This window comes from Stegodyphus dumicola, chromosome X2 (assembly GCF_044657685.1).
Source record: "Stegodyphus dumicola isolate Sdum_Otavi_A_Nest chromosome X2, ASM4465768v1".
Lineage (NCBI taxonomy): Eukaryota > Metazoa > Arthropoda > Arachnida > Araneae > Eresidae > Stegodyphus > Stegodyphus dumicola.
In genome coordinates, this window is record NC_140781.1 from 188,850,806 (window position 1) to 188,864,707 (window position 13,902).

A 13,902-nucleotide genomic window follows, 5' to 3' on the forward strand; every position below is an offset into this window, starting at 1 on the left:
AAGGCGTTGCTAATTTTTCATCTCTCTGGCTTTTCTAAATTACCTAATGTTTCTACAGTATGCTTTATAATAAAATAAACCTGAACTTAGACTACTGAGTGTTGTTGGTAGTTTCATTATAGCTTTAGTTTCTAGTAGGGATATTAGGTAAAATATTGTACTTTCCTGATTCTTCATAATGCAAGATGTAAATATGAGCTAATGTCCTTGCTTGTACTAAGACATTCTGACAGTAGAAGGCATCTCATGCAGATATAACTATATAGAATATAAATATAGGATACTATACTTATGTTTAGTTACTTAAATGTAAATGTTGGAATGGTTCCAACCTCCTCATATGATGCCCATTTACTGCCGAATTACCCACACCTCTAGACAATTTTATTTAGTTTTCATGTACTTCACTAAGATACTCTTACAAAGCATATTCGCTTATATAAAGTATACCATCTTATTCATCTCATCAAGGGCACAAGTCTCTTTTTACTGCTGAAATTCAATCTCACATGCACATATAGAGCATTTTTCTCAAAAACAGTCCTAACAAGATAGATATGATATTCATGATAATAAATCAACCTTTTTCCATTTTCTAAATTCAAGCAGTATTATTGTACTATATGTGGGTTCCCATCTTTAAGATAAATATTTTTTGTATATGTTGTAGTTATTTCTCACTGAATTTATGATTATTTTGCTTATAGTTAATATTTAATGAGAATAATGATGTGCTATATATTTTGGGGGGTGATAACTCATCTCACTAAAAAGGATTTTTATTAAGCATAAAAAGCGAACTATGCATTATGAATTGCTCTTATTTTTATAATTTATTTTAATAGCTTTTATATTCTTAAATGAAATAATCTCAGAACTAATCTTGGAACTCGATTTTTGTAATAATTTTTTATATTATTCTGGTTCTTTGAACCTTTTTTTTTCCTAGAATTCTGATTAAACATTTTTGTATTTTTAATTCAATTTTTCCATTTATAAAGATTTCATTGTTTTTGTAACTAATTTAATATTTAATCACTGTAAAAAAAGTTGTAAGTTGGAAATATGTTGTTCAAAATATGGAATGCCATTTCATCTAATATTTATTTTGTCAATTGCAGTTCTTCAAATTGTTGTTTTGGATAATGAAGTGGAACTGGCAAAATGTATACCGAGAAAAATTGTTACAACGTTATTCAGATGTTGCTTCACAAATACTGTTTCAATAGAGATAAAAGAATGCAATCCGTATCTCTGAAAGCATGTGTTTTGGGCTTCATATATAAATACGGTGAATTATATTTTCTGCTTACCGGAAGCTAGGTTTAAAATTAAAGACTAATGCCTATTTTTGTCCAGAAATTAACTTTATAATATATCATGGTGCTAGAAATGCCTATTTCTCACTTATTTTAAATTGTATTTGACTTTTTGAATGCATTGTATAATACTAGAAATTTGCATAATCTCCAGCAAATGAGTGCTGTTTGAAAAGGCATTAAGAAGGCATCTGCATTTTCAAATGTTTTTAGTTTTGTTGACATGATGCTGGGAGTTCTCAGCACATTCCTGTTTTACTTTTGGAACTCTATTTCTCAGGAATGTCCCATCTAGGCTCAGGTGATCAATGTAAAGGGGAGAAGACACAGAGCTATGTTAGTAGTCAAGCACCTCGTGGATACCTTGGTAGTAATGTTGAACTTTTTAATTCAGCCCATCATGATGGTAACTTTGGTGAAAATGTGGCAGGGAAAGATTTGGAAGATGTGAAACATCGGCGTGATCATGAACAATATAGAACTGTGAGTGGTGGATCACGGCATTCGGATTATCAAGTTCGAGAGCCCATGAATCCTGCAGCTGCTGCTGCATCACACACTGCAGCTGCTGCAAATGCTGCAGCCGTATACTCTAGAGTAGCTATTGTCCCACAGCATGGTCGAGCAACAGGTCCTTCACCTCACTTTGATTCATATGGGCTTTCTTCACATATACCTCCACCTCCTACTTCAACGGGGCATCATCATTCAACACCCGTCCATTCTTCAGTGTACCGACACGTACTGCCTCACCATACGTTACTTCCAGGACAATATAATAATTCTGGTAATGCTCCAGTTGGCCTTGAGGTCATGTGGCAACCAAAGTTTAATGCAAATCCTTGGCTTATGGCTCAACAGTATGAAGAAATGAGGTTCGAGAAAGAAATGAGAGAGCGGACGGCAGCATCTCACGAGAGAGAGAGGTAAGATTATGCCCATCTTTTCATTGTTAGATAAATCTGTATTTATGGTATTAATATTGCATTATTGAGTACACTTTTCATTAAGTTAGCACTAATATTCTTTTCTTAATACTTTTATTGCAATTTAATTGAAAAAAAAATTTAAGAAGGCGTACATGTTTACATGTTTCAATTTTCATATACATTGTGTTCAAAACAGGAAAATAAGAAAAAAATTATTTCTTAAATTTTATGAAAGGCAACGTTTTTTGGGGTTGTGTTACATATATCGATTTGTTTTGATAATACTTATATTAATAATCTGCTAATTCTAAAAAGAATTATTTAAATAAAAAGCACACATTTCAAACAACATTTGATAAAGTTTAGAGGTTTCACTACTCGGTGACTAATTAAAATTGTACAGATTAAAAATTGATTATTCTGAGACAGTTAATACAGTCAAAAGTCTTTAATCCGGACTCGTCGGGACTTCGGCGATTCCTGATTATAGATCATCAGTTAAAATCTGGTAAGATGGCATGCAGAAATTATAAAATTAAAAATATGAAACCGTAATTTATGAATTAAAGAACAATTATGATCTAAAGGGTATCAAAGTTTACAAAAAAAAAAAGCTTACAAAAAATATTTGTTTACTTTATTAAACATTTCTTTCAATGTGCGCATGCGTAAAGCATTCATTACGCATAGTCAAAATTAGAAAATTGCAACCAGAAAACTATTTGATGTGTATTCGTGATATTTATAATAACGAGGAATTTGATTTAAATCACATCAAAGACTGAGTACATCGAGATGAAATACTACATTTAGTAAGGAATTATAAGCTAAAGTAAAAACATCTGCCCTGAAGATAAGGATAGTGCTGACAGATCAACTTTCAGTTCATTGCGCACCACGACGTTTCCCCCCGCAGAGCAGTGTGAAATTGAGAAACAGATTTCGGAATATATAGAAAAACAAAGGATATGCCTTTATCCATTTTTTGCAGCAATTCCATTTTTGTTTGATGGACATCGAAACATTCTTTCGCTTTGTAGATCTTTTAGTAGCTCCAGAATCGGAAATTCTTTTTGACATAATCGAAAGTTCAAGCTTACTTTTATAAAATTGCTCTAACAGTCTGCAAAAAATAATAAGCCTGATCCAATTAGAAGATTAAGGAACAATGCAATCTGCAACATTAACTGAAATAGATAATTAGATAATTTTAGCTTAGCTTATTTAGTCCATTGCACATTAAACACGCATGCATAAACATATTATGCGTATGCGTTAACGCATTATGCGTTGATGCATGCACAGAAAGTTTGTAGCTTTGAGGTTCGGATTATAGATCATTCCGGATTATGGACGCCTGGATTAAAGACTTTTGCCTGTATATCAAAGTACTTCTGAATTTTTCTGATTAAGGTGTTTAAATATTTGGTACTAGGTGTACCCGCCCGGCGTTGCCCGTGCATTTAGAAAATGCAGATAAGTGAATAGCGCAGGAATAGTAGTGTAGGACATGTAGACTGTCTCTCTCTCTTCCCCCCCCCCAAGCTACAAAAAAGAAATGAATTGTAATTAATCGATTTAATGTATCGTCAAAACAGCAAACTAACGCTAGAATAAAGAAATCAATTGTTACAATCGAACGTTATTTGAAAACAACAAATAATATCAGTGAGTCAAAAAAACCGTGATTAATTAATTATAAATAATTTTTTTAAAATTTTTCTAATTCGAAAATCGAAAATCGGGCTTCGAGGTCTGGTGGCCAGCCCCTTTGTGCTTCCGTATAAAAAATTCCAGGTCCCTGCGTGCGATAGATTTGGCTGGAGAGCTCGGTCAGACAGACAGACAGACACATTACACTTGCTTTTATTATTATAAGATGTGTTTCTTTGTAAAGCATGTTACTGACATTCTTGCCCTCTTTTTGGGTTTATTAGAGACCATGAAAGACTGGAACGGCAGAAAGAAGAAAGAGCAGAAAAAGAAAGACAGCGTGAATGGCAAGAACAAGAAAGGCTTGACCGTGAAGAAAGGGAAAGAGCTCAGAGAGAAGCTGTACAGCAACACTTTGAGGAATCACTTCGCTTGGCTTTACAAAAAGTATGCTTTTTAAATTTCATATTTTTAAATGTTTAAAAATCTTAATTTAACAAATAGCAAAAATTTTATATTTGTTTTTAAATTACTGTCCAAGGGATCTCAAGTTTTTAAATTTCTTCTTTTTTAAATAATGAAGATTATAATTATTAAATTGATGTTTTTTTTTGGAGGGGAAAGGGGCACCTTTACTACATGAAATTTGGTACCTTTTCTAACTCTCAACTCCAGTTTTACATTTTACTGAAAATACAAGTTGTATTTTGTCAGCAATGAGTTGAGTTTATTTCTGAGAAAATTTTAAATTGGCATTTTTCAAATTATGAATTATATTCTCCTCTCCCCCCAAAATTGTGTAAAAATTGTACAATCTGAATTTTATTCCGATTTATGTATGTTTATAAAGTTTTGAAATATTATCAAAAATCATGAACTTAGTGAAAGAAGTAATTTATTCATTTTCAGCAGCAGCAACAGCAACAACAGCAGCAACAACAGCAGCAAAAAACTATGGGTTGGAATTCTATGTCTGCTCATAAGAGTGCCATTGCTAAAGGAAGAGAGAGCAGTCCAACCATCAGCTTATCAAGTCAGTCTACACGAGTTTCTGATAATGAAAGGCTTAGAGAGCAAGAGAAAGAAAGGTAATATATTTCATGTATTTCTCAGAAAGATTGGTTTTGTTTTCACATTGCTTACTGCTTTGCTGATTTCCACATTTCTTTACATCCTAATTACTGTCATTTGGTTTACTATTCCTTTGTATGTTATAATTATTTTCACTGTGTATATTTATCATGCCATTGAATGTAAACTGTTTTTGTAAATTAATACATCTTAAAGGATGTTTTTAACCATCTTGAGTGGCCATCTATTTGGTTCTACTCTTAAAGAAGTCTATTCAAACAGCTATTAGGTAAATTTGTATGATTACTTCTGTTTTTATAAATTTCCCTTCATGAAGATGTAATTTACATCGTTATAGAATATAAGAAAATAAATTATAATCTAATATATAAGGAGAAAATTTCATGAATGGATAAAGGTGTTCGGGCCACTCAGATTGTTCATATCATATTTTGCTTTTTTTGAACATGTAATTAACCTCACATATTATTTTTTAATAAAAAACATTAGTAGTTTACTTTTTATTCTGATTGAAGCTCCATGCTCAGAATTGTTGCTTCTGTTGGAAGTTAAAGTTTAAAAGAAAACTTTTGAAACACACACACAAAATCTTATAAAATTAAAATTCAGTGATGAATTATGTATTTCTACACTGAATTTAAAATAAGAGATGAATTTACATGAAATTCATTTTACTTCCACAATTATTATTTTGTTACCCAAATGCTTAGGCACTTTTCTTTTGCAATGTTGAGCAGTGCTGTAAAAAAATTCATTTCGTATTGTTAAAATTAATTGAACTCGAATAAATATCTTCAGATTCATTCGTAGTTTCTTTTGATGTCAGGTAACAATGTCATTTTATTTGACAGATAAATATTTGAAATATGAAACCAGACTTGGACAATTTCATTTCTCATAGGACAATTTCATTCATAGTGAAATAATTTAAAATCTTTGACAGATTCTCCTCCAGTTTTAAAAAAAAGTTGGAAATGGAAGCTCTGTTCCTCTTCTTGTGAAAGTAGTATACATGCAGCATTACTCACCTCCCCCCCCCCAAAAAAGAACTGAGTGAAGCTGTCTCTCCTCATCTTAATGATATTCACCCTTTTTGATGACAAAAGGAATGATTTAATAGATCTTATGGCTTATGAGTTCTGTTGGTTTTGACGCAGTTCTAATTGCAAGCGATTCGTCCATTTTTTTCATGCACATAATGCTTAGGTGTGCTGATGTCTATATGCTCGATTGTTTTTAAGAAGTATAATCTTCAAAGAGGTGTCTATACTTTTGATGCTGATGAACTTCTAAAAAAATTTTATAGTGCCCATAGACAACATTTTTGCCAGCAGTTATAGTTTTATTATCCCCATTTTCCTGTCTGTTAATTATAAAATTGTCTACTTTGTTAATAAGTTTAATATATTTTGGGCTATTAAGGTTTAAAGGTCTGTCCTGAATGAGTTTTTGTGAGATTTGAATTTTTGTAAAATTGTGAATGTTGTGATCAGTGTGATTTTAACATACAAGAGTTGAATTAAAAGTGCTTTACATTTTTTGGTTTTAAAGTCACGTCTTTAGTTAACAGAAATAATCAAATCTTTAATTTTTAATTGTTCTTGGACCTTAAATAATTATTGAAACTTTTTGGTTGCTGAAATCATTCTTTTGAGGAATCTAATTACATTGAAGTTTTCCAGAGTTATCAGAATCTTAATATTAACTTCATCTTATTATTTCCCTTAAATCACGTTTTTCCTTTTTGATTTTTCTCAGTAGACTATAAAGCATGTCTTGTCTTTAATTCAGTTTAGTAGTAAAAATGACATTAAGTGCCTCTTAGAAGTGAGAAATTAGTGTTTTGTTTTCTGTCAGTATGGCCACTGGTTTGTGAAATTTTCTTTACCACTATATAGCTGAATTTTGCTTAATATTAAAAACTATTATTACTGGTATGGCAGAATAGCCTCTTATCTTTGACCATTGCATTAAGCTAATTCTAATTAGTGTGTTTATGATCTTTAATGTAGACAAATAATGTAATGTATGATCCGTAATGTATTATAAATGTGACAAAAATTACATTTTAATTGATATAAATTGTTCCCACTGTACTTGACAAAAGAAAAAAACATTTTAATGCATCTCATGATTTCTATTTGTTTTTACCATCTAATGGACTAATTTACCTCATGTTTTAGGACACAGTTGATTGACAATCATGTACGTCAGGAACATGAGAGGTGGTTAGCAATAATTCAGCAGCAAAGAAAGCTGGATGAGCAGTCGTCTAATCCTTCACATCTTCAAGCTTATTCAGGCATTGAGGTTATTTGTACTGTTTTTACCTTTTCAATAATAATAAAAAAAAATCCAGTTTTTCTTTAATAAACTTTTAATGAAACTAAGGACTATAACTTCAAAAAAAGAAATAAAAGCTGAAGTCATTCATGTAGTATTTGTAAATCACATAGTGCTAATTTATTTAATTTTTACTTCTAATTTGTGTTCAGGTGTATTTATTTAAAATTAAATTATCAATTGTTTCTTATTTATACATGATTAAGTTGTAAAAGGGAGTTTTATAATTCATTTTATATGGATGAAGGAAATCAACTTTCACAATTTATTGCATCATTTAAAGGCTGATGTGAAATGCTAAACATTTTAAAGTCCACTTATTGAATATAATTTTATATGTATTAGTGTTTTAAACCTTAACTGTGTTCTTTTTTCATAACATGAACAATGATTGCTGGATAAATAGTTCTGCTTTGTGTACTTTTTTATGCTGTAGCATGACAAAGAAATCTTGCTTTCCCTTGAAATGTCATGAAAAAGATGTTCTTTATTAAAAAGTTGTTTTGTTAAAAGAATATCTTTTCCTTAATAGCAAAGACCAGTTAGGAGTGCATCAAAGCCAGAATCTCCTCAAATTATGAGTCATGGTCCTTCTACCAAACCAAACTTAACACCTAGTCCTATAAGTTCCTCTGCTTCTCAAATGAAGAATGAAACTAATTTCAGTTTATATGGGTATCAACCATTTCAGCATACTTACATAACTCATGCACAGTTAAAAGCGAGAGAAGAAACTAAATCATCTGCAAGGTATAAAAAATATTTAATATTGAATTCTAGTGTCAAAACTGTTACCTGTCTGGTGTTTAATTAGAATGTGTTTTTTATGAATTCTTTCTTGTTTAAAAATCTAATAGATGGATATTTTCTTTGTAGTATTCAGTCTGTGAGAATACCAAGCAGTGGCCAGTTGAAACCAGGTATGACTGTAAAGAGTGAAAAAGATACTTTAGCTGAAAGACCTTTAACTCCTAATTCAAACCATACTGGGTCTTCAAATCAAAGTTCCAGTAAACATCAATTAAAAATGATGCTTCCTGGTCAAGAAAGAAGTGGATTAGTATATCAGCCCCTTGTTGGCAGTGGTGGTGCTTTTAAACCATATGAATATACTAGCAACAGTAGTAGTCCAGCTCCTCCTGCTCACCAAAATACATCACCTAATGTTGTTGGCCGAATGGGAACATCTCAGTATCAGCAGCTGCAAGATCAGCCTCAGAATTTAGTCAAAGGAGATGGTAAAGGCATTCAAGAAAAAATGAATCCACATTCTAAGTATGAATCCCGTGATATGAAACATACAGTGTGTTCAGCATCATGCACTTTACCTGCGTGTTTTCCTCCTCAGTATGCTGTTTCTAAAAGCACATCTCCAGCTGCTCATACAACGTATTCATATAGCCTTATACAACAAGGTTTGGTTCCCAATCCTATGTATATAGCAGCAACACATGCAGGGAACAGTACAAGCAGTAGCACACCACCTGTATCATTTGTGCATTCTCAGGCTTCTTCCAAAGCACCAGTACATTCTGGAAGTCCTCCTGTATCTCAGCAGTATGCACATGTTAGTCCAAATTCAAATATTGCAGGTAGTTCTCCTGTGTGTCGTCCTAATTCTGTACCATTTACTTTGCCAACTGGACGTGTAAGTCGCAGTTATTCTCCTGTTGGACTTGCTACTTCAATTCCTATGAATGTTAATTCTAATAAAATGCTTAGCTCCCAGGAAACCCATATACCTAATCGAGCTCATATTACTGTTCAAGGATCCAGCCACAGATCTCCATCACCTGCTCATTTATATAATACACAGTCAAATCCTGGTCTTTCAAACTCTCCACATCAGTCTTCTCCTAGATTAGCAACAATAACCAGTCATCCTTCAGTTCATTTGGCTGTGATTAATGCTAATACAGCACCATCCTCACCTTTCCATTCCAGTTCTGTATCAGAGAATCCAGACATTGCAAATATCCATTCTGGTGTACCATTGGTAAAGAGGAAATTGCTTAATGATGTAGCTGTTAGAAAACGTCCAAAATCTGTAGATGATGGCCTTTTGCCACCCCAGCTTCAGCCACAAGTCCAGACAACTGGTGGTTCTGAAACTTGTGATACCCAGATAGTCACTCCACCACATCTTGTGTCAAATGCTCCTATATTAGCTGAGCACCATCCAAATAATGATTCTTTTCCTATAAAGTCAAATCCACCTTCACCTATTGTAACATCTAATTTAGTTTATAAGTCAGAACCTGTTGCAACACCACCTACAATGCCAGATCTAAGTGTACCTGCAATTCAGTCAGACTTAAATTTTGAGTTAGAATATACTGTAGGTATGCAAAATTACCTTCTTGACAAATACAAAGTGACAGCTAAAACTGTTAGTGGGTCCTCTGCAGATGAAACTTTGGATTGTCCTGTATTAAGTCATACCAATGCTTCAGATGGCCTGACTGTTTCATCTGCATGTTCTGTTGAATCTGGAGATGAACATGCTATTGCTAGCACATCTGTGACTATTTCTGCTGCAAATAATCCAAGCTCTAGTAGCAGTAATCACACTAAGCTGAAAAAAGCCTGGTTACAGAGGCATTCTGAAAACAATGGTAAAGATTTTCCTACAAATGAAAATAGTCCTGATATTAAAACTGAACTGTATCCCAAGCCAAATTTAGAAGATATTGAGACAGATTTGCAGCAGAGTAAATCTGATGGCTTTGCAATAAGTGAGTGTGTATCTGAGGAAAATGATGATGGTAAACTTAAAATTTGTGACGATAGTTCAATAGATACATATGAAAGTAGAACAAATAAGTCTGATAGAAATTTAGATGAGGAGTCTTCTAGTTCTGAGTCTGAGTCTGAATCAGGAACAAAAAATGGGAAAAGAAAATGTAAAGCAAGTCGGAAGCATCAGGCAAATTCTCCAGGCTCTGTTGGCAGTAACAAACGTGTGAAAATTGGTAGTAGTAGTGAAATGAATAATGATGACCAAGCATCACCCAAAAAGGAATATGATGCTAAAAAAAAGACTTCTGTTGAAAAAGATGTTATCATGAATGCAAAGAAAAGAGGTCGTAAAACCAAAGGGCGAAGCATCATGCTTGATGACACTTCTAAAAAAAAGTCAAGTAAGTTTTTTACAGACATTTAAATTTTGAAATTTCCCCCAAAGTTTTATGTGTATATCTATTTTAAATTATCATAAACTTTATTTCATTTGGGCAAATGTTTCATGAACTCAGATCAGTGCCAGCTTCACTTCAAAGTTTGCAGAAAATTTGATAATTAAATGAAGACAAGACTTTAAATTTTTAGTACAGCAAAAGAAGACAACACATTCAATTTTAAGTAATGCTGATTTCTCATTTATCTAATAGATATCTTATTGCCAACCTTGACTCTTTTTCTAGTACCGTTATCATCCATTATGCTCTTAGATAGGTGTAAGTTAGGAGCTGTTTTGTCTGGAGTCCCTACATATTTTCATGTGAAGAGTTTTGTAAAAGTGTGAAACCTGCTATATGTTTTGACATTACCATTGTAAAACAAAAGTTTTTAATATTTGTAGCTTATATATAATTTTTTTATTTAAATTTTGCTAAGTTTTCTTTTTAAATTTTTTAAGAATAAAAACATAGTGGCTCTGAGCCATATAATAGTATGCAGCAAAGAGGATTTCAGAGCTGATGAGTATTAGCAGTCATGAAAGCATCAACAGCCTTCTTGTAAAATCATACAGCTCCTTAGAACTTTACTTCTCCTTAGTATTTGTGTACAGCTTCTTAGAACTTTGAGAGGAATAAGGACAATTGAAATCCATTAAGTAGATTAAAATTCAAATTTCTCTTGCATATATGTACCTACACACGCATTCTTCATAATGCAAAGCCTCTCTAACTTTGCACTGTTATTTAAAGAAGTATGGAGGTCCTGTAGTATTATTTTTATTATGCTTTGTCAATTGTGTTGTTATTTGCTATTTTCTAGTTTATTATTATGTATTATAATTTTAATTGATTAATTCTTAACCCAGCAAGGTGAAATGTTAAATGTGTGCTCATCAATTCAGCAGATGGTCTGGAATAACTCAGTTATAATCATTTATCTAATTTAAATAAGCTTTTATAAGGTAATCTTTTTTTCTCTACTCGAATATTTCTTAGTAAAGAAATGTATAATAAATAGATCTGAGTCATAGTCTTATGACCATTAAGTGTTAAGAAAATGAACACACAGAGTAATCTGTATACCAGTCCTTTTAAACTTATTATGAAACTTCTAAATCATATTACTTTTAGTGTAATGTCTCTTTAAAAGTGCAATATCAGGCTGTCATGGAAGCATAGTACATACAACATTTAATCTCGGAGGAAACCACAGGTTTCTGTTATTCAGAATAAGTATAAATGAGGTTCTCAAAATGATATGGGCTTTGAAACTAAAAAATTAATTCTTACTTTCAACCAATTAGAATTATTATTAACATTAGAGTAGTTATTAGGTTTATGTAGATATTTCTTACTTTTAAAGAGTAAATTGTAAGTCAGAACAATAATGATGAACAATGAGTAAAGCCAGATATATGATTTTATATGCTCCCTTATCACTGGTGTCTGTGAAAGGTGTGTAAATAAGATAGGTGATTATCATAGGTTTTTTTTTTTTTTAAATTTTTTTTAGAAAATTTAATCATGCAATGGTTCATCCAGACACACTTGTTGACCTTAAACATCTGGTTAGCTCAAGTGCTAGAACTAAAGACCTCTGGTTTTCACTACAAAATATGTTCGTCTTCCCTCCCATGAAAGCAGCTTTTTGTGTGGTGTTTGCAACTCAGCGATGCAAAAGACTTAACTGTTTGACTGCTAAGCAATTCTTGCAAAGAACACACGACGAAAACTGCGGGGCATATTTTGACTTGATGTTGTCTATTGACTTATATTTTATTATAATTATATTTTGACATGATGACGGAGCAACAAAGACACACTGAAACTCACAGCGCTTCGAGACAAATGAACGCAGCTCTGTTGCGCCGCGTAGTAGTCAAACAGTTAAGCACAGAAGCTTTTTCCATTGAGGGAGCTCAGTTCAGCATCAGAACTCTGTTGAATGTTTCTTTGTTCCTTCGAGATCAGCATCATGTGTATATAGGATTAAAGAAAGACAGTTTTTTATAGCCTTCCATTCTGCTTATGTGAATCAGTATGTGTTTTTATTTGCAAGGTGTATTTTTTTCTTTTGCCTGTTAAAATTCAGAGGTTTAAATTGTTATGAGTATTTAATGAACTGTTATGAATTTGACAATTACAGGCTTTCAATTGGGAAATAATTTTAAAAAGTACTATTTTGAGAAAGTTTATTTTTCCATTATAATTGAAACTATATATTATTATGTATTTGCAAGTTTGCAGTTATTAACAGTGTTATAGAACTTTGTATCCAGGGTATTTCTGTAATGTTTCAAAATGCTATTTGCACAGTACTGCATGAATGAAAATATACAGGTTCTTTCAAAATATCGGCTGTTCCATTGTTTTCAGTTAAGAATGTCACTGTAATTTTACTGAAATAAATTAAACTAATGTGGAAATATATTTTTGTACTGAAAGTTATGTTTTCATAATAAAATGAGCATGTAGCTTTAAACTACTTGATTCCTTCTCATGTTTCTCAAAAAATGTTAAAATATTTTTAAAGAATTTGCATAGAAAGTTGAGTAAAACTGAAAAATCAAACACCCAATGTTGTTTAAAAAGCAGGAGAAGCTAAATATTATGCATTACATTTAGAAAAAAATCAATTGTGTATTTGTGTTTAATTATGCTGTATGTTTCCAAAATTTGTGCATCTTCATGTTGCATAGTAAAATTGAAATCATAAATCAAATTGCAAATCATAAAGGAAAAGTAATAACCTTCTGCTGAAACTAATGGAAACTTTTTACTGGTTTTCTTAAATGTTTTCGTTAATATGTTAAGTGCAACAATTCTTTCTTTGTAATGGTATCTGATTTTTTTTATAGTGTAAATAAAGTACATTCAGTAGATCTGTTTTCTTTTTTGAATGTCAAAATATGCTTAATTTAATGATTTTACTACTTTTTTGGTTACATAATGAAATTTCATTTGAATAAAATGCACAGGCATTTAACTCTTAAAATCAGTCACAGGCACAATCTTAAAATGCTTGCTGAATTTGGTAACTAATGCGTGAGGAGCGCTAAAAAATCTAGATGATTATTTTCTTCCAGATTTGTATTGTTTTTGGGCATGCATAGTATGCGAACCCTACATAGGAAGTTAATTAGCAGTTTTTTCAATGTCTATAAGTAATATATATAAATGACCTAAAAGCCTGTGGAAAATGAGAACAAGTGAATTTTATTTCTTGTTATAAGTATAAAAGTAAAATTCTTAACTGCTGTACAATTTAAGAAACATTAGGCGATTTTTGCTAATAATGAGAGTTTAAAAACTTTTTGATGAATTTAAAATACTTGGCATATGTGACATAAAATTTGACACAAATGAAATCATTAACCCTTTCCGGCA

The 13,902-nt window shown here is 31.9% G+C and overlaps 1 protein-coding gene across 5 annotated transcripts in view; it reads left to right on the top strand.

Annotated features, from left to right (window-relative positions):
* Positions 1-13,902, top strand: part of LOC118186252 (uncharacterized) — a 234,243-nt gene that overhangs the window by 163,863 nt on the left and 56,478 nt on the right. For 4 of the 5 annotated variants that reach the window (XM_085809916.1, XM_085809915.1, XM_085809918.1 and 1 more), the window contains 6 exons: positions 1,122-2,245; positions 4,186-4,348; positions 4,811-4,989; positions 7,177-7,303; positions 7,869-8,086; positions 8,213-10,476. In XM_085809916.1, the coding sequence (XP_085666042.1) occupies positions 1,602-2,245; positions 4,186-4,348; positions 4,811-4,989; positions 7,177-7,303; positions 7,869-8,086; positions 8,213-10,476 (3,595 nt within the window). In that variant the 5' untranslated portion in view covers positions 1,122-1,601. The remainder of the gene's footprint in view (positions 1-1,121; positions 2,246-4,185; positions 4,349-4,810; positions 4,990-7,176; positions 7,304-7,868; positions 8,087-8,212; positions 10,477-13,902) is intronic. The other variant, XM_085809919.1, reaches the window with a different exon arrangement.